The sequence below is a fragment of the Aquarana catesbeiana genome, linkage group LG04 (genome assembly GCF_042186555.1).
Source record: "Aquarana catesbeiana isolate 2022-GZ linkage group LG04, ASM4218655v1, whole genome shotgun sequence".
NCBI lineage: Eukaryota > Metazoa > Chordata > Amphibia > Anura > Ranidae > Aquarana > Aquarana catesbeiana.
Genome location: NC_133327.1, coordinates 395,530,873 through 395,552,774, shown reverse-complemented (window position 1 = coordinate 395,552,774; position 21,902 = coordinate 395,530,873). Strand labels below are relative to the sequence as shown.

Here is a 21,902-nt window from a genome sequence, read left to right as displayed (position 1 = left end):
ACATATTGATACTATTTCTAGTAGAAACCCTGGTGGAAAAGCCAGAAAAAGAACCAACAGAACCAAAGAAAGGTAAGCTCTGTTGCCTTCTGAGGAGTTTATGTGTCATCTCCATCAGCAATTGTAAATAGCTATACATATATATATATTTAGTGGTATGAGATATTGGGTTTTGATTTACTAATGTTTTAGATACTGATATGTACATATATGGGAACAAGATTTTCAGGCTTTAGTTTGAGAAATGATTTACCAGTTTCATTTGAAGTACAGTAATGTTAGGTGTGTGTGCCACAGGAGATGCTCTACTATTTACCCTTCATAAAATAAGTTCCTTATCTCAGCCTATAAGGGGCCGAAGTAATTATCTAGACCAGGCCTTTTGAACCCCCTACATTAAAGTGGTTGTAAACCCAAGAAAAAAAAACCCTGCAAGACAAAGGCATAATAAGCTAGTATGCATAGCTCATTTTGAATTACCTACCAGAGATCGAAGCCCCCGCAGCCATCCTCGTACACCGCTCTGGCGGCCGACATCGCTCCCGGAGTTACTTGCGGGTATCGCGGGCTCTGGCGCTGTGATTGGCTGGAGCTGCGATGATGTCACTCCTGTGCATGCGCGTGGGAGCCGCCGATAACGGCACACTCACTGAAGCAATGCCACGTACGTGCCATTGCTTCAGTTTGCTTCAGTGTGCATGTGCCAATGACATTGGAAGGGAACTTTTAAGATGGCAGCATACCAAGACATTTTGGACAATTTCATGCTCCCAACATTTTGGGGATGACCCCCTTCCTGTTCCTGCATGACTGCGCACCATTGTACAAACAAGGTCCATAAAGACATGGATAAGCGAGTTTGGGGTGGAGGAACTTGACTGGCCTACACAGAGTCCTGACCTCCACCCAATGGAACACTTTTGGGATGAATTAGAGCAGAGACTGTGAGCAAGGCCTTCTTGTCCATATCACTGCCTGACCTCACAAATGCGCTTCTGGAAGAATGATCAAACATTCCCATAGACATACTCCTAAACTATGTGGACAGTCTTTCCAAAGGAGTTGAAGCTGCTATAGCTGCAAAGGGTGGGACAACTCAATATCTAACCCTACGAGCTAAGACTGGGATGCCATTAAAGTTAATATGCATGTAAAGGCAGGTTTCCCAATACTTTTGGTAATATAGTGTATATAGTTATGAGGCTCATGGCACAGAAGTACTGGGGTACACTTACATGCCAGGAATACAAATGTTATTTTTCAGGAGGAACAAAAGGCAAATGATAGAATTTTCAGGTTACTGCTTAGTCAAAATTGACATTTCTGTATATTTCCAATTTGATAGCTAATCTTCATTTTTTGAGTATAGGTCAACTTTAAAACAGACTTCAATGGAAAGCCAGCAATTGGGTAGACATCAGCAAGCGGTTATTCTTTATTAGGCAGTGAAATACAGCTATAAAAAAAAATGTGTTTCAGCCGATAAGTCCTTAATTATGAGACATGATTAAGGCCTGATCATCTGAAAAATGTTGGTTTTTATGGCTGTGCTTAATACAGAATAGGGATGGGCTTTATGTCAACATGAGTTCAACTCGAACACTGGCTGTTCTCCCGTTCACCGAATAGCGAACAATTTGGAGTGTTCGCGGCAAATTCGAAAGCCACGGAACACCCTTTAAAAGTCTATGGAAGAAATCAAAAGTGCTAATTTTAAAGGTTAATATGCAAGTTATTGTCATAAAAAGTGTTTGGGAACCTGGGTCCTGCCCCAGGGGACATGTATCAATGCAAACAAAGTTTTAAAAAAGCTGTTTTTTCGGGAGTAGTGATTTTAATAATGCTTAAAGTGAAACAATAAAAGTGTAATATTCCTTTAAATTTCGTACCTGGGGGTTGTCTATAGTACGGCATGTGCCTCCCATGGAGGCAGATCTTCTTTATTTATTTTTTTCGGTCCGTTGGCAGAGGTGAATGGACTAAGTGGGACAGTTTTCATTTTTTATTTTTTAATAAAGGACTTCTCCCATGGTGTGTGTTGTTTTTTTTTACCATTTTCACACTTTTTCGTGAAATGGTATGGGTACAATGTACCCGTTACCATTTCAAACAGGGGGGGGCCAGGGGGGGCCAGGATCTGGGGGTCACCTTGTCAAAGGGGGCTTCCAGATTTCAATAAGCCCCCCAGCCGCAGACCCCCACAACCACCGGGCAAGGGTTGTGGGGATGAGGCCCTTCTCCCCATCAACATGTTCGCATGTTCTGGGGGTGTTCGGCCCATCCCTAATACAGACTAATTGCTTGCTGACATCTACTTAAGTCCTGGCTTTCCATTGAAGTTTCTCTACTATGTGAAGTTTTCAGACACCTCTCAGCCTGAGTACTGGGCCCTAAAGCCTTTGGAATGCCATTTGTTTCTAACTTTAAACAAAGTTTTGCCATGTGGCAAATGCCATAATATTGTGTATATTAGATTTAAACCCTTCTCATGTTCCCAAGCACAACATGCCTATGGATAAGTCTACATTTACCAGCACAGTTTTCTTTCATAAGTGTTTGCAGGGCTTATTGTATATGAAAGCTAATACTGGAAGCATGCTGAGAATTTGGTGAATAAACAAATCAACATCATATTTTTTAGAAGCACCTGTTGAAAAGCCTGAAAAGAAGCCAGCAGAACCAAAGAAAGGTAATTAACAGATCATTTTGCTATAAATGGGAAAGTGGGCGGAAACATTTTTACATGATCATATAATTATTATTTTAGTGTAGCTTTTCTCTTAAAAGTGCAACTGCTCATGTTCTCATATGTACTCCTATGGTTCCTGTATTTGACTACTGTATGTTTTCAATATGCACCTGCACTTTATTAAAATAAAAACATCAAGGATAATGTAGTTTTAGTTTGCATTCTTGATTAGTTTAATAATTAAGGTGTAACTGCATTATAGGCGCAGTTACAATTTTTTTAGAACACCCTCGCCCCCACTAACCAACAAATTCTTATACTCAGCTTTTCCCAATTCAGAAAGATATTGCTGTCTAGATCGCTCAGTTGTTTGTCACAAATCTTTTAGCTAAGCCAGTGTATGCCCTCTAGACTCATATTTATCCAATTGGAGTTCTGAGCACGGGTTTCCAGCTAGGAAGAGTTTTGAAAAGGAGCTTGGGTGACCTAGAGAGTGTTTTCTTGCTGGATAATAGACAGGTGAGTATAAAACTGGGAGGAGAGCTATGGAAGGTGGATGGGGGCTTTTATATAAGTATAACTGCATGAAAAGTGCGGCTCCACATTTTGAACACACTTTACATATCAATGTTCACAAAACTGGAGTTGGGCCTACTCTAATCTTCTTTGCCTTTGTGACTGTTATTAAAATGTGTAAGTTTAGAAATATCATAGTTTTGCAAGTGCCAACAAACACTCCTCCGCACTAACCCTCTTTAATGTTATCATGGTGAGATGCATAAAAACATGAAAATTGGCCAATGGTAGTAGTGTGTTTACCCTTATTGGTACAGAGGTGATGGTTAATATTATATTTACTCAATTCATTAAAAAAATGTGTTTTGAAAATATGAACATTCGATATCTTTCAATTCTTTTTCCTTTGCAACACATACACTTTAAAACAATAAATGTTCCGGATGAAATATGCACATCAAGAAAACACAAAATGTGTGCATTATGTTAACATTTTATTTGTATGTTTTATTAACAAAATGGTTTTCATGATGATTATTTTAAATGTGTTCTCTTTCATTTGCAATTTGATACTGAAACCAGTTATACTAGTCAACAACTTTTTAGTTTTAGTACATTATTAGTATGGAATATATTTCAAGCAGGTAGTTTTTGTTCCATAAAAAGGTAGTTTAAATGTATTATATGATCTACTTTTTATTGACCTCAATGTTATAATTTAATTCTTTCATTTCACTTTATATTTTAAGTCAAAATTAAAGCAAGAAAGAGTATGTTAATTCGCGACTGACTGCAGTAGCAGTAAATTATGTGAAATGTGCTTTTGTTTATTTAACTGGCCAGGCACTTGAAGCAGAAAGCATGTGTTAAGATAAGGCACTGAATTGTATATGATGTCTCTGACCTAATTCAGTTACCCGCTTAAGGTCTTGGCTTACATAGAGAACCACGTAATAAACAGCAAGTTAATGCATCAGAATATATCAAGCGAATATAACAAGTTGATGTGCTTACATTGTCCCATGTTTCTTCAACTCTATGTGACAAGCTGTGCACATGATCTGTTATCATAGCCGGAAGGGGCTATGACATCTGTGGTGAAGGGTTAGCACATCATGTAACAATATGCTATTTTAGTCTTCTTCTCACATTTGTTATAGGCTTTGCTCCTGTGCATTTGCAGCTCAGTGTATGCAGAGTGTAGCATGCAAATATTAAATGTTTGCAATGCAGTGACTTAAAGATTTTTTTTTTACTACATTAAGACATTCGGGTACCTGCCGAAAAGCAAGGTACTTTTATTTTTTTTTTTAAACTATTCAGGGAAACATTAGGTAAATATAACTAAAGGCAAAACATTTACTTTATCATTCTTTAAAGGAGCACAGGATTCTGTTATTCTGATACTATTGGGTTTTATGCAGCTGCCTACAGGAGAATTGGACATTGGCAAAAGCCATTGGCCAGGCAGGCATAACCCCTCCCAGCATGCATCAGTTTTTTGCTAGTGTTGTAGGAGGATGATGCCTTTTCTCTACTGAGAAATATTTATACTCTTTTATACTAGTTGTTTCACATTTTAATTTGTTATTTTTTACTTTGTATCAGTGGCTTTTAGTGTTTTGTTTGCTGTGTTAATTATCCCTCAGTTGCTTTTGGATGTTCCAATTGTATCAGAATAAGGGAATCTTGCATTGCTTAATGAACAATAGCGAAAACAAGGTTTTTGTACTTACCTTAAAAACCATTTCTTGAAGTTCATTAAGGGACACACTTCCTGCCCTCTGTGTTTGTGATTTACTCCTGAGTAGGGGTGAGCTCAGCTATTCCTAGGACAGCGACAGCTTCCTGAAGGGATTGTACAGATGGGATCGGAGTAGGACCAAAACATGCCTGAGCTCATCCCTACTCCTAAGTACTGCTTTTCTACAATACTGAAACATGCTGGGAGTGGTTATACCTGGCTAGCCAATAGCTTTTTGTTTAAAGACATGCTGGTAGGTTAATTGGATCCTGTCTAAATTTTCCCTAGTATGTATGAATGTGAGTTAGGGACCTTAGATTGTAAGCTCCTTTTTGTTTGTTTTCTTTTCCTTTTTTTTTTTGAGTGATGCATAAAAAGATATGCCTTTCTTTACATCTGTTTGTATATAAATTACATAGAAAATAAATACAATACAAATCATTTTTGTAAGACAATATTGCCAAAAAAAGCTTAGTTTGTCCTCAAGTATATAACATCCTGTGAGCCACCACCATAAATATAAAACCAATGTATCCTCTATAATTCAGCAGCAAGCGTTACACATGTCTCATATACCATGCATGATTAATCAAATCAAATTATGGACGCTGTGCTATCCAAGTAGAAGCATAAATATTAGTGAATAGTGCTCTTCAATAAAGTGCTAATAGTACTATGCATGAAATATAAATATAAGTAACAATAAAGAACATTTTATATATATATATATATATATATATATATATATATATATATATATATATATATATATATATATATATATATATATATATATATATATATTGCAATAGCAGATAATAATAATAATGCTTAAGATGGTTATAATAATAAAGTGACAAAGTGCATAAGTGTGATGAGTAACCATAAACCACAATAGTCCACACATTCAAAAAATAACAACTGATCCAAAAAAATTAAAAAAATTAAAAAGTCTGAATAAATAAAAAATAAATACAAATAAAAATAAAAAATAAAGATGCTCCTGTGCACTGTGCAAAGTTCAAATGGTGTCAAACTACAAGTGCTATACAAATGCCCCCTGACGAAGGTACGGAAACCCCTTGTATCGACACGAGTAGGGGAAGGGGACAGGACAGTACGTATGGTAGGTGAACTACCAGGAATGATCAGCAAACCATCCCGTTATCGGCCGTTTTTTTTTCTATTGATTTACGCCCATTGTAGAATGGCTCACTGACCTGGCTATTGTGAGTACCCTGTGTGGGATCTTTTTTACTGTGTTATTAAATTGTCTTTACATACTATACCATGAAGTCCTCCTTTTTCTATTAACATACAGAGGCTCAGTGGTGACCCATCCAGCATTTCAGATCTACTGCTGAACCCAGGAGTTGTTCTAATGCGTGTATTGACCAAGCATAATAGCAAGGTCACACACTTCAAGGTGAGCCTTCAATACCTAGGGGGGAACACCTGAGTGAAAACACAGCAGTTTGCAATTGGATCACCTTCATAACGTTTTTCTGAATCGCATGTAGTGTAGTGTAGTGTAGTTTAACACCATTTGAACTTTGCACAGTGCACAGGAGCATCTTTATTCTTTATTTTTTATTTTTATTTTTATTTATTTTTTATTTATTCAGACTTTTTAATTTTGTGAAATTTTTTGAATCAGTTGTTATTTTTTGAACGTGTGGAGTTTCGTGGTTTATGGTTACTCATTACACTTATGCACTTTGTCACTTTATTATTATAACCATTTTAAGCATTTATTATCTGCTATTGCTATATATATATATATATATATATATATATATATATATATATATATATATATATATATTTATATATTTATGTTCTTTATTGTTATTCATATTTATATTTCATGCGTAGCACTATTAGCACTTTATTGAAGAGCATTATTCACTAGCATTTATGCTTCTACTTAGTCCATAATTAGATTTGATTAGTTTGTCCTCAAAAACTGTATTACCGTGCTATCTTAAGTAATGACCAAAGAGTCATGAAAGTTATTTCCAAATAAATATACTCATAGTGGAAATGTAAAATTTGCTCTAGACTTAATAGCTGAAATTATTAAAAATGATTAATTATTAAAGCAACTCTTGATTAATTAATTGAAAAACAACCACTCCCACCCTTCACAGTATAAAGCTAAACCACTTTTTGGAGGAAGCATATTGCTGAGGGCACATTGCTGAGGGGAACATTGCTGGGGTTCTTTCCATAAGTGGTTCTTTCTCTAAGTGATTCTTTATTTAAGTGATATACACCACAGGCTTTGAACTTCATTGATTGCACCAAGTAAAAATACATAGCAATCTACTCTGCAAAACACCAAACAGGCTTCAGGTGACCTTGATTCTTCATTCAGCTTTCCTTCCTCTCTATAACATGCATTCTCTACCACTCTTTCTGACTCTTGTGTCTTCTCTCCTTAAACTCTCTTTCCTTCACCCTTCTTCTCCACCCCACAGCTTATATACTGTATATCACCCTCACTTATATCATCTCCTATTTACTGCACTCACCAACTCCTGCTAATTCTACAGCCACATGCTAATAATACCTCCAGGACACTGGGTCATGTCCCTTTTTTTATATATCACACTCCCATATTACCTCCCTCACCCTTCTGCATCTTCTAACTTCTGGAGATATATCCCCAAACCCTGGGCCTTCATCATTTAACTGTACCCAACTCTCCCATCATCCCATCTGGCAGCAGCTGCAATCCACACAATTTAGTTTCCATTCCTCTTCTTCCCAAAACCAGCCTCGCTTTCTCCTGTACCCTCTGGAATGCCCACTCTGTAACAACCTCACATCCCTTCACAACCTCTTTATCACCAACTCCTTTATACTTCTTGTTGATGCTGAAACCTGGTTTCATAAACTGATACTTCTTCTCCTGCTTTCCTCTTATGGCCTTCTCTGGACTCACTCCCCTAGACCCAGTGGACGGAAGGGAGGTGGAGTGGGAATTCTTCTAGCCCCACACAGCACCTACCAGGTACTTCACCCACCTCCCTCTCTCTAACACTTTCCTCTTTTGAGGCACATTGTATTTGTCTATCTTCTCCCATTTCTCTAAGAATTGCTTTGATCTACCAGTCCCCTGGATAGGTATCAACCTTCCTTAATGACTTCTCTGCCTGGCTACCTTACTTTCTCTCTTCTGAAATTCCCACATTCATTCTTGGTGACTTCAACATCCCTCTTAATGCTAACACTTCTGCTACTTCTAAACTTTTCAGTTGAACCTCCTCTTTTGACCTGAAGCAATAGATACATGCTTCATCCTGCCTTCTCAAGGTGGCCCCCAAGGAGAGACATCCGGTTGCTACCACATCTGTATCTTCTGATCTTCCTGCTGCATACAATGATTACAGGGATGTGTTCTGTAAGAAATCAGTTGAGGTGCTTCCTCCCCATATGTCGTTTGACTGTGCTATTGACCTTGTCCCTGAAACAAATCTGCCCAGGGGTCGTACCTACCCTTTGTACCATCCCAGAGACCCAGGCCATGTTAGAGTATGTCACAGAGAATCTAGAGAGAGGTTTCATCCAGAAATCCTCATCGCCTGCAGGTGCAAGGTTCTTTTTCGTTGCCAAAAAGGATGGTACCTTGAGACCCTGCATCGACTATTGAGGTTTAAACGCGGTGACTATCAAGAATCGATACCGCTTGCCCTTAATATCTAAGTTATTCAACAGGTTGAAGGGTGCCTCCATTTTCACCAAGTTGGATCTCAGAGGTGCATACAATCTGATTCAGATACGGGAAGGTGGCGAATGCAGAACCGCGTTTAACAATAGAGATGGGCTTTACGAATACCTGGCTATGCCTTTTAGTTTGTGTAATGCCCCAACTGTGTTCCAAAACTTTGTCAGTGAAATTTTCAGGGATCTGCTGTACCAGTTTGTTGTCATCTATGTCATCTATCTGTGTCCGCACTGTACTTCAGCACCTTAGAGAGAATAATCTGTATGCCAAGCTGGAGAAATGTTCCTTTGAATGTTCTGAGGTCCTGGTTTGGGTCTTCGTATGAATCCTGGAAAGGTCTTGGCCATTACCAACTGGCCTCTTCCTGCTAGCCTCAAGGCTACACAGTGCTTTCTTGGTTTCACAAATTATTACAGGCAGTTTATAAGGAGTTACTCTTCCATTGCTGTGCCTATTATCGCTTTGACCAAGAAGGGTGCAAATGCCAAGGACTGGCCTCCTGAAGCTGTCTCTGCATTTCACGACCTGAAACAGGCCTTTGTTTCTGGATCTCTCTTGAGGAGACCTAATCCTGGGGACCCATTTTTTATTGAAGTGGATGCTTCGATGGGGGTGGGAGCTGTGCTTCTTCAATCCTTTGAGAAGAGACGTCAACCATGTGCGTTCTTCTCCCAAAAAAATTCTCAGGCAGAGAGAAATTATGCTATCGGTGATAGGGAACTTCTCTCAATGAAATTAATGTTAGAGAAGTGGCATCATCTCTTGGAGGGTTACCCTCACTCCAAAACGATTTTTACTGATCACAAGAAACTACAGTACCTATAGAATGATAAACGTCTGAATCCCAGACAGGCCAGGTGGAGTCTTTTCTGTTCCCATTTTAATTTCACGATTACATAAAAACCTGGTTCCTGCAACGGTCGGGCTGATGCACTCTCTAGGTCATTTGACACTTTGAACGAGGAGTCTACCCCTGAACCTGAGTGGATCATTCCAACCTCATGCATTGTTGCCCATTCTACCACCCTGGAGTCAAAAATTCCTCCTGGCAAGACCATCATCCCCACTGAGCTAAGAGCTAAGATCCTTTATTGGGGAAATGATTCCAAGGTGGCAGGTCATGCTGGGTTCCTCCGATCCTTCCTGCTCATCAGTCATCACTACTGGTGGCCTAATCTCCACTCAGATGTCAAAGACTATGTTAAGGCTTGTCATGTCTGTGCTCAATCTAAATCCTCCACACAAGCCCCTGCTAGTCTTCTCATTCTGTTGCCTATTGCTAAGGAGCCCTGGTCTCACATTGCCATGGATTTTATCACCGATCTCCCACTGTCAGAGAATAATACGGTCATTTGGGTGGTAATCGATCGGTTCTCCAAGATGGCTCATTTTGTTCCTCTTCCTGGTCTTCCTTCTGCTCCTGCCTTGGTTCCCATTTTTGTTCGAGATATTTTCCGCCTCCATAGGGACCCTTTTCATATTGTTTTCGAAAGAGGCATTCAATTTACATCTCGTTTTTGGAGAGCCTTTTGCAAATCCCTCAATAGTTTTTTGGATTTTTCCTCCTCTTACCACACTCAATCCAATGGACAGACTGAGTGGGTTAATCAGGAGTTAGAGGTCTTTCTTCACACCTTAGTCTCTTCTCATCATGACAATTGGTCCTCTCTACTCCCATAGCAGAATTTTCTCACAACAATCATGTAAATACCAGTTTGCAGAAGACACCCTTTTTTTACAGTTTATGTAAAACACCCTCAACTCCCTCTTTCCATGACCTGTTCTCCAGATATTCCAGCTTTGGCTATGGCTCATGAGTCTTTCAATTCAATTTGGGGTGATGTTCATGATTCCCTCTAGGCAGCTGCTGACAAATTCAAAGGCTTTGCTGACCGCCACAGGTGTAAACCACCTTCTCTTCAGCCAGGGGACAAAGTTTGGCTCTCCACCAGGAACATCAAGCTCCAAGTTCCTTCTCTGAAGTTTGCCCCAAGATTCATTGGCTCATACACTATAACCTCTAAACTTAATCTGGTTTGTTTCAAACTCCAGATTCCTAAAAGCCTCAAAATCTCTAACTCCTTCCATGTTGCCCTTCTGAAGCCTTTAGTCCTCAATAAGTTCTCTCATCCTCTCCTTACCACGGTCCCTGTCTCTGAGGATAATCAGGAGTACGAGGTCAGTCAAATTCTTGATTCCTGCCCCTGTAGAGGCATTCTTCAGTACCACGTGCATTGTAAAGGGTTTGGTCCTGAGGAGAGGTCTTGGATCACTGCATCTGAGGTCTTTGCGCCTCGTCTGTTTAGGAGGTTTCGTCTGAAGTTTCCCACTAAGCCTGGGCCCAGGCGGGGGAGGGGGAGGCCTTGTAAGAGGGAGGGTACTGTCATGGTTATGCAGTAATGCTTGTCAGTCAGCTTACCTCTCCATGTGTTCAGCTTAAGAAGCCAGCCGCTCTCACCTGGCTGATAAAGTCATCTCTCCTCAAAGCATGGCTCCACCCCAGCCCCTATCAGGGAACTATTAACCTGTGCACTGCAAGCCATCCCTGCTGATCAATATTGTGTGTTTTGGCTTCCATGTGCTCATTGCTCTGTGTCCTACGTCTGATCCTGTTTACCGACCTTGGCTTGTTCTTGACTGTCCTCGTCTTCTTCATATTGACCTTTGACGTGTTCTTTGATTATCCTTATCTGTTTGTTGCCCTGACCTTTTGGCTTATCTCCTGACTATTCTTGTTGTTCCACGCTGCTGCTTCCTTTTTATCCTCCAGTAGTCTACTGTGAGCGTGAGCTGGGAGACCCTGGGGGCCGCGACTTGGAGCCAGACTGCAGCACAGTCTATCCCCACCATCTGGGGCCCTGGTGAACACCCGCTGGCTCTTAGATTCTGCGCCCTGGGAAATCTCATGCTCTAGTTCCCAGTGTGATCCATGTTGGTGCTCCAGAGTAGTGCTTTCCAGAAAACCAACCAGGGCTCCATCTGCAACAGTCAGCCGTAGGGTCTACTACCTTGCGGTGCACTCCAGACCCCAATGGGGTGCATCTGTCACCTGGACTCTGGTGACCTGACAATAAGTCTTAATTGAAAACCCCTGTATAGATTTAATTCAATGCATATTGATTTAATAAAGGAGTAGAGAATGATGCTTTGGAAAATCCAAGTGTTACTAAAGTCTTTTTTTTTTTTATTAAATTAAAATAACAAACATTTTATACTCACCTGCTCTGTGCAGTGGTATTGCATAGAGCGGCCCTGATCCTCCTCTTCCTGGGTCCCCGGCGGCGATCTTGGCTCCTCCTCTTCTTTGTGTGTCACCATAGCAAGTCGTTTACTATGTGGACACACAGTGCATGCTCGCTCCCAGCCTCTTTGTCTATGAAGCTGTGCTCTATAGACTTACAAAGCGGGACTTAGGCCCGCCCCCCACTTTCTCTTCACTACATTTTATTGACATCTGCTGCTGCTTGAATGCTGTGTGAAGAGGAAGAAAGGGGAGAATAGATGCAGTCGTGCACAGCCCTGATCTCTTCTCCCCTCTTTTCCCCTTCACACAAGGCAAGCAATGCATTAAGGTAAAAAACATTTTTAGGTTTAGTATCACTTTAATGTTTATTCAACAAAACAAATGTTCACTTAGGTTAGCTAATAAGATGCGACTGTATTATGTGTAAGAAAAATCTTGTTTTTTAATTAATTTATCTCTCACACCTGTATTCCCCTTTATGAAGAAGAAAAATATTTACATTTTTCTTTGAGCCTATTGATTCAGTGATATATTTGTCGCTACTTAAGATAATGAATTAGACTAGAAGATATCTCCCACTTCCTGTTTTGATGCTAAATGGAACATTTTGGAGCTGCCATCACTTTCTATTCTCATATATAGAAGATGAAGTCCTCAAACAGGGACACAAACAGCAATAATTAACTGATAGGTAGTTTAGCCCTTCTCTACTCTCTCCAAAAATGTTTTGGCTGTGGATATACTTAATCAGCACAATATATGCAGTGAGCATGCTCAGCTCATTCAGCCATGGTAAGGTTAAATCCTACTTTCCTTGTACCACAAGAAGAAAAATAAACAAATATTAATGGGCTAGTCAAGTTTGTAGCCTTGAGCACTCTGTTTCCTCATCTGTGTATGCACAGTAAATGAATTAGTTCATTAAATGAATACATTTTCCTATTTCAAAGTCATCATCTGTGCTGCATGAATTGTAACTTAATTAAAAAGTATCAGGTCAAACTTGAAAGCTTTATGCATAGCTTTTTTTTCTTGGCTGACAGATTATGTACAGATAAAAATAGTAAATACAGCATAAATAGTGTGTACCATCATGAACCAAGTTTGCCTGCTAAATAAAGGAAATTATTCCAAAATACTTACTATAAAGAAATTGTTCCAGCACTATTGTTCCAGAACTTTTCATGCTTACACCTGAAGTTAGGGTTTAGCTTTACAGATTGTAATATTACTCAACATAATTTAGTGGGAATTTATTTATTTTTTTAAACAAAATTATTTACAACTACAGTACAGGGGAAAGCTAATAAATCTCTTGCCATATGTACTCATTATAATAACCAGTAAGATAAACCACAGTTGCCCAGTGGGTTTTGTTTTGCCTCTGGATCATAGATGCACAAGTAGTAAGAGTTTCAACTTGATAGACATCTGTCCTTTTTTGGTCCTATGATGTAAATCCGGTCCCTGCCGGGAGAACACACAGTGATTATTGCTAGCTGCTATAGGCCATGGCAATAATCACATCAAAAATCCGACATGCTGGTTGTAGCCAAATTGATTATCAATCAACTTGGGTACAAGCAGCCTGCCTATACATGGTTTGAATCTTAGCCGGTCCTGCTGAACTGGTCAAGATTGGAGCTGTCTATGGCCAGCTTAAATTTATTGTTCCTTTTATCTTGTTTGTATTACTGTTGTGTGCTGATTCAATAGTTGGGATAAAGACCTTGTTTGGTTATTGTTTGAACAGCCAAAGAAACAACCTAAGGGACAACTGTAAAGCAGCCCGTGGACAATACAGTTTTTTTTTTTCACTCAACCAGTGGGTTGAATGAAAAAATGGACTTGATTCCCAAATCCACACACTTGATATGGATGGGGGAATCCTCCCCACTAAGCTATTGTGTTCTAACAGTGGGGAACCTTTCCTGCCATCAGAATGCACTGATCAGTGTTGCAGGCTATAACCTGCAGCGCTGATTAAGTGGGGAAAATCTGGCAGAGCAGTTGTACAGAAGTCAATTAGTAGATCGACTTCTGTACAACCTCCCTGCCTATACATGGGTCTAAATGTGTCCAGTCCCTTTTGAACCAGCCAAATCTCAATCCATGTATGGCTAGCCTTATTCAACGGTTTTCTAAATGAACCCTCCATAGTAATAACATTCAGTCCAGCTCCTGATATGTTCACTGTGTGGCTCTGCTCAACACTGCACAGCCTTTTCTTCTAAACAGTTTTGTCCTTGCCATGGGCCTGCTGTACATGCAAGCTACAAACTCTATTCATTGTACGTGACCCAGCAAGAGCGCAGGGTGAACAGCATTTATTTTCATGGAATTGAAACTGGAGAGTTGCTCCATTAAGTAAGCAGTGGCATCTTTGTTTTTTGCTTTCAAGAAAATGTATTTGGTAGATTTTAAAAACAGATTCTTCGTTGCATTTATTTTTAGAGCGAGACGTTCTGATGGCTGAGGAAATAGCACGTGAAGAAAAAGCTTGTAAGTAACCAATAGAATTTTATGTGGCTGGTATATACTTAAAATATAAGGCCATAAGGCCATTCTGCAAACATGAAATAGGGCATCTGCTTGTCAGATATAATATAGAGGAATATACAATCATATCAATGTACTATATTTTGTTTTATTAATTGTTTCCTTTAAAGTGTTTTCATATTCTTCCGCCTGTACCTAGTTACATTATCAAGAACAATGTTTAAAACCTTGTAATCCATAGCAATCGTATTTAATTGTTATAACTTCTTTTAATGGTCAAAGTGAAAACTAATTATTTGCTGTGGTTCTGGTGTACCAGCACATTAAAGTAAATCCAATCCTATTAAACTAGTTAGCTTCTTTCCAGGCTCCCTCTGTTCGCCTCACTTCAATGATGCCATCCTTGCAGACATAACACAATGATTAGTGTTGTCAGCTTCAGTTGGTGGCACTAATCATTTGGGAAAAACTTGACATGCTAATTGTTCAAAACTGGATCAATGGATTGACTTATGCACAACCAGGGTGGCCATACATGGATCAAAATTCAGTCCCTGCTGAACTGGCCGAATTTCAGTCCATGTATGGACGGCTTAATGCAGACTGCAAACAGATTGTATGTAAACAAAGCAATGTTTACTATAGCCCAACCCTGTGGTAAAATTTCTTAAAGTACAGGTAATGAAAAAGGTTGCATTTTTAAGGATTGGTAGATTTTCCTCCATTCTTGGAAAACCTTAAACCTTGGAATGTGGATCTTCCAAAAAAAAGGAAGTTTTAAACCCTTTAATCCAAGAAAAGTAGTTTCACATTCAGTTCAAAATATACTCTTTTCTGTAGCAGCTACTGTGTTCACTTGCTTTGAAATAGTCTAGGACAGACATATTATTATGGCAGATCTTACAATCCACACTCTTACCCCACAGGCCTTTTACATATAAACCTAGATAATATCATATCTCTATGATAACTCAGCAAATCAGAAATATTAGCCATTCTGATCAAAAATCCAAAGGGTTTGCTTCACAGTGATCTGTTATGTGCTTGATAAGCTTACCCCTTTTATCATAAGGTTGTAGCCAGTGAAAATACTTGCACCACTTATATGTAAGGCAAAGGAAAACATTATTATTCTTACCTTTTGTCAATACCAATGCATCTTCATATATCTGTTCCTTTATTTTGAATCTTTTAAGAATAATCTTTTATTATACGGTAAATATTCTGTAGATGCTGTTGTTCTATAAGGGATTTACAACATGTCCAAATATAAGTTATCTGAAAACTCTATATTTATTTATGTAATACATCTTAATAATTGTATTCTGTATTTCTAGCCTTGTCAAATGACACATCGAGTGTATTCTTATGAAGAACTCAGACAGGAGGATTGCTTTAAAATAATGTTCTCTTTGAATGTTACTTTGCTGGTGCTATAATTACTGCATTAATGATATATTTCACTATTTTCAGTTAATTGTTCCAAGGATTAAATGCCAAAAATTAGTTGGCAGGTTACAGATTATGATGATGTTTACAGATTATGTTAGGTCAATGCCTAGTTAGAGATAATGAAGATATGTCCTCAAGTGATATTTGGTGCCAGAATGTGATCACTAGTATAACAAGTGAGTGTGCATGTTGAAACATTGTAGTCACTAGTTCACTCAGCAGTGCAAATTCAGTTTTGGTTAGTATGTAGTATGTAATGTGTTCTGATATTGCAGTGCCAAAAGTAGCATGCAGATAAATTCTGTTGGTAAGCTTTAATTCTCTTTAAAAGAGAAGTTCTGAATTAGAAAAAACATTCATACTCACCTAAATAGCTGTAGCATCGATCAGATGCTGCATCTGTCCCCTGCCTCATCTAGACCGAGAACTGAGTGATTGAAGACGACTGATTGCTCAGTTCTCAGGCTTCAATGAGCAGAGAGCTGGTGACTGTCAGTCTTTCTGCTCTGCCTCATCAGTGTTCACTGGAGCTCTGGGCTGTGCAGGGAATGGAGGAAGCTGGCTCAGGTTTGCTGAGGGGTTGAGCCAGCTGCCAGTCCAGTCATCTAGGTGGCTCCCAACAATAAAGTGACATCAGCTGAAAGAGGGCTTTAGCGTGCTGTCAGTTGAATATGGGCCACAGGAGTGCACTCCTGTGACCCCCAGGAGAAGTAGGAGAGCTCTTTTTTTTTTTTTCAATTTTTTTTTTTAATTCTCAAGAACATACAAATACCATCAGAGTATTCAGGGTGCTTGTCTGCAAAAAATAAAAGGAGCAGATTTTTGCAGGCTCAGGATAACAGGAGAGTTCCGTCTTAAAAATATTGACTAGAGTTAGGCTGAATGATCAACAGCAGCTCAATATAGCTAAGCCTGAAAAAAGGGATCAAAATCACATTTGTTAAAACATCAACTTAACATTTTGTCTGAAGGTCATCACAATGGTAAAGAATAAAAGCATCATGGGTACAATCTGATGGATACTGGCGTTGGTGCTTTCATGGTATTTTAAGGCTGGTTAAACTGTGAGTGCGTTTGACCATTTGGTTTATTGACAGATGGTTCGGATGCCCCCTACAGTATACCTAACACTAGCCCCAAAAAACATCAAAAGGCGACATCTACTTTGTATCTACAGTATGATGTTATTATTCATTAATAATGTGACAATCTTCAGGCCAAATGTGAAATTTTTACTTTCTATCTTCCCTGTTGCAATCACTACCTCCAAATTCACTTTTAGACTGAATGTTGTCAATAAAATAACATTTTGGAAGGAGCATTTTCTAAAATAGTAATTCAGTGCCCTACCTACCAAGAGTAAGGAACATGTGGGGCGTGGTGAGCTAGCATGAGTGATAACTGCATCACAGTTTTATCTGATTTTATGTGAAATGGCCAATGGAAGATCAGAGGCTGTGTGCAGGCATTAGGGGGCAACTGCTATTTACATTACGTGCTGCTTTAGAAAGGGTTTTCTTTCAAATGTTCGCTTTAATAGCTACATCCAGCCAATTACTGAGACAGTAAATACAACAGAGAAGGCAGCACAGTAACTTGAGCTCACAGGCATCTACATAGCATATAAGTTGCTGGTTGCTTTGACACACCAATTTTCAGGCAGTTTTAAGTTTTTAATTGAGTGGACTCAGACGTTACAGTAATGAAAAATATTATTTTTAATTCTGTAAAGCTAGTCAGATGGAGACTTTGCAAGACTAAAATCAGTGGGTACCAAAGAAGTTTTAGATCAGTGTCTAGTAAAGTATTTTAATCTTGTGTAAGTCGGAACCAACAATTTAGCTGTGTAATATACATAAAGTGTAGATTTAAATTAAAACTCAGCAAAGCATGTGCCATTTGGCAATGTATAATTATTCTGTTGAACTTTAAACAAGCTTTACTTTGTGCTGCAAACCCTCTTGCTGTGGATTTCTATAGCTGAACCATCTGGGTGAGGCTCTGTTTGCAGTTACTAAACCACAAGCTGTGAGAGAGAGAGAGAGAGAGAGAGACAGAGAGAGAGAGAGGGTGCCATAGCTGATATTGTTATTTTTTGACCATATAAAAATAATAATCTACAGCAATATGTCAGGCATCCCTAAAAACCTGACTATAACCCAAACATAAAATATGCACAATGATTATTCATAAAGAAACAAAAATGATGGTCATAATTTATATTTAACCTTTACAGTGAAAGACATGGTGAGCATGTAAATGCACTTAAACACAGAGAAACATATTGGATATATGAATGGAATAGTCTTTCACCACAAGGGTTAAAACATAACCTTGATCGTTATTTGTTTCTTCTAGAATAATCACTGTACGTATTTCATTATTTCATTCTATGTCCTTTGTATTTCAGATCTCCCTTGGAGTAGGAGATTTTCATCTGTACTCTGATTGGGAATCATTATATTTCACCTGTTGTTAGTGCTTTGTTACTTGCATTTCTCTATGGCTAATAGGGATGAGCAGAACACCTCCCGGTTCGGTTCACACCAGAACCTGCGAACTGACCAAAACTTTGCGCGAACTTTAGAACCCCATTAAAGTCTATGGGACTCAAATGTTCAAAATCAAAAGTGCTAATTTTAAAGGCTAATATGCAAGTTATTGTCCTAAAAAGGGTTTGGGGACCCGGTCCTGCCCCAGGGGACATGTATCAATGCAAAAAAAAGTTTTAAAAACTGCAGTTTTTTTGGGGAGCAGTGATTTTAATGATGCTTAAAGTTAAAAAAAAGCGAAATATTCCTTTAAATATTGTACCTGGGGGGTGTCTAAAGTATGCCTGTAAAATGGCGCATGTTTCCCTTGCTTAGAACAGTCCCTGCACAAAATGACATTTGTAAAGGAATAAAAGGAATAAAAGGAATTTAAAACTGCTTGCGGCTTTAATGTAATGTCGGGTCCCGGCAATATGGATGAAAATCAGTGAGGCAAACGGCATGGGTACCCTCTCCCCTAGTCTATTACCAGGCCCTTCAGGTCTTGTATGGATATTAAGGGGAATCCTGCACCCAAATTAAAAAAAGGAAAGGCATGGGGCCCCCAGGCCCTATTTACTCTGAACAGCAGTATACAGGCGGTGCAAACAAGACAGGGACTGTAGGTTTTTGGAAAACATAGGGAAGGGTTATCACCCCTGTAACATTTGTTTTGCTGTCTGTGCACCTCTTCAGACGATTTTACCCCACTTTCTGTCCCAATGACAAATGTTTTTTGAAAATTTGGGGTTTTTAGTGAAACAAGGATTGGTGATAAAGCATCAGTGGAGAGGAGACACATTTTTCCCATATTACCTCTTACAGGAGAGAATTTCCCTTCCTAGGGGTAGATTTCATCTCACTTTCTGTTGTCTCCTTCTGTTTGCAAGTAGGAGTCGTTTGTAAGTTGGATGTTTGAAAGTAGGGGCCTGCCCTATATACTCCGCAGAAATTGGGGCCTTAGGTGTTGGTGTTGCCACAACACTGTAAGCCCTCACAGTTACTCTTGGTGGGTGCAGGAATGGGCCCTGCTGTGAAATATTAGATCAAGAATTGTAATTACATGTCCCTGTTGAACAGGGGCAGAAAAATTAGGCCTTAGGCACTGGTGCCACAACACTGCAACCCCTCACAGATGCTATAGTTGGAGCACAGGAATGAGCCCTGCTGCAAATTATTGCATCAAAAAGTGTAATTATATGCCCCTGTTAAACAGGGGCTGAAAAATTGGGCTTTGGGCACTGGTGCTGGTGCCACAACACTGCAACCCCTCACAGATACTCTAGTTGGAGTGCAGGAATGAGCCCTGCTGCAAAGTATTGCATCAAAAATTGTAATTACACACCTCTGTTAAACAGGGGCTGAAAAATTGGGCCTTAGGCACTGGTGCTGGTGCCACAACACTGCAACCCCTCACAGATACTGTAGTTGAGCACAGCAACGAACCCTCCTGCAAAATATTGCATCAAAAATTGTAATTACACGCCCCTGTTAAACAGGGCATTGGGCCATAGGCACTGGTGCTGGTCCCACAACACTGCAACCCCTCACAGATACTCTAGTTGGAGTGCAGGAATGAACCCTGCTGCAAAGTATTGCATCAAAAATTATAATTACATGCCCCTGTTAAACAGGGGCTGAAAAATTCGGCCTTAGCCACTGGTGGTGGTGCCCAGAACCACTCAGCATCAGCATAGGCAGTCTTGAAGGGATCTGACATTTAAAAAAAAATTATTCAGTTACATCAGCATCAGGTGCTTGGTAGCTGGTGGTGATCCAAGACTGATTCATTTTTATGATGGTCAGTCGATCGACCGAGTCGGTGGACAGGAGCACCCTGTGATCGGTTACAAAGCCTCCAGCAGCACTGAATGTGCGTTCCGAAAGAACGCTGGATGCAGGACAGGCCAGTAGCTCAATTGCATACTGTGCAAGCTCTGGCCAGTGATCCATCCTCTAGACCCAGCAACCCAGAGGATTTTCAGTGGGAAAGGTGTCCAAGTCTGATTTTGCCCTAGGTATTCCTGCACCATGTAAAAAAGACGCTGGCGATGGTTGCTGGAACCGATCATACCTTGGGGCTGCAGACTAAAAAATTGTCTGAACGCATCAGTCAGACGGCCACCTTCTCCACCGCTCCTTCTGTGACTGACTGAAGCCTCAGCAACACGTTGTCCAGGAGGACCAGGAAATTGTAACCTCTCAGGCTCTGAAAACGCATTGCACAAACCTTTCTGCAAGGCCTCCCGAAGATGTTTCATCCTCTGTTCCCTCTGCGACCGCAAGATAAGGTCCACAACCTTACCCTTGTAACGTGGATAAAGGAGGGTTGCCAGCTGATAATGATCCCTCCCCTTGATACCACGAATATGCAGGCTTTGCAGGATCAGGGAGGCCATGCAGCGTAGGTTTGCTGAGGCATTCGGTCCAGAATCCTCTGGGTCACTAAGGACGACATGATCCACAGCCACCTCCTCACAGCCACGTACAAGTCCATGGGTTTCTTTGGACTGTAAATGATCCCTTGAAGACTGCTGCTGATGCTGAGTGCCAGGCTCCACCTCCATGCTGACACAATCCTCCTCCTCCTCTTCCTGTGTGATCGGCGGGCACGCAGGAACACTGTCTGGATAAAGGGGGCCTTGAGAGGTAAGGAAGTCCTCCTCTTCCTCCTGCCTCAAGTGCCCTGTCCATTATTCCACGCAGCGTGTGCTCCAACAGGTGGACAAAAGAGACAGTGTCACTGATGCATGCACTGTCACTGCTCACCATCCTTGTGGCCTCCTCAAATGGTGACAGGACAGTGCATGCATCCCTGATCATAGCCCATTGGTGTGGGGAAAAAAAAAAAACAAGCTCCCCTGACCCTGTCCTGGTGCCATGTTGCATAGGTACCCATTGATGGCCCTCTGCTGCATGTGCAGCCGCTGCAGCATGGCCAACATTGAATTCCACCTGGTGGGCATGTCACAGATTAGGCGGTTCTTGGGCAGGATAAATTCCTTTGGAGGTCAGCTAGCCGAGCACTGGTATTATATGACCTGTGGAAATACACACAGACTTTCCTGGCCTGCCTCAGGACATCCTGTAAGCCTGGGTACCTGCCCAAGAACCACTGCACCACCAAGTTAAGGACAAGAGCCAAACAGGGCACATGGGTCAGTTGTCCCTGTCGGAGGGCGGAGAGGAGGTTGGTGCCATTGTCGCAAACCACCATTCCTGGCTTAAGCTGGCATGGCATCACCCACCTCTGGACCTGCCCCTGCAGAGCTGACAGAATCTCTGCCCCAGTGTGGGTCCTGTCCCCCAAGCACACCAGCTCAAGCATCGCATGGCATCTTTTTGCCTGCCTGCTTGCATGGACCCTTGAACGCCTACGGAGCACCGCTGGTTCCGAGGACAAATCAGCACAGGAAGAGGCCATGGAGGATGAAGAAGAGGAGGGGGTGGAGGAGAGAGGTGTGGCAGAATCACCACTAGTAGAATTTTGGAGGCGT

At 40.5% G+C, this 21,902-nt stretch overlaps 1 protein-coding gene across 1 annotated transcript in view; it reads left to right on the top strand.

The window, feature by feature from the left end:
* LOC141141258 (uncharacterized) overlaps positions 1–21,902 on the top strand; it is a 191,424-nt gene that overhangs the window by 69,427 nt on the left and 100,095 nt on the right. The window contains exons 36-38 of the mRNA XM_073628938.1: positions 22–72; positions 2,642–2,689; positions 14,378–14,425. Of these exons, the coding sequence (XP_073485039.1) occupies positions 22–72; positions 2,642–2,689; positions 14,378–14,425 (147 nt within the window). The remainder of the gene's footprint in view (positions 1–21; positions 73–2,641; positions 2,690–14,377; positions 14,426–21,902) is intronic.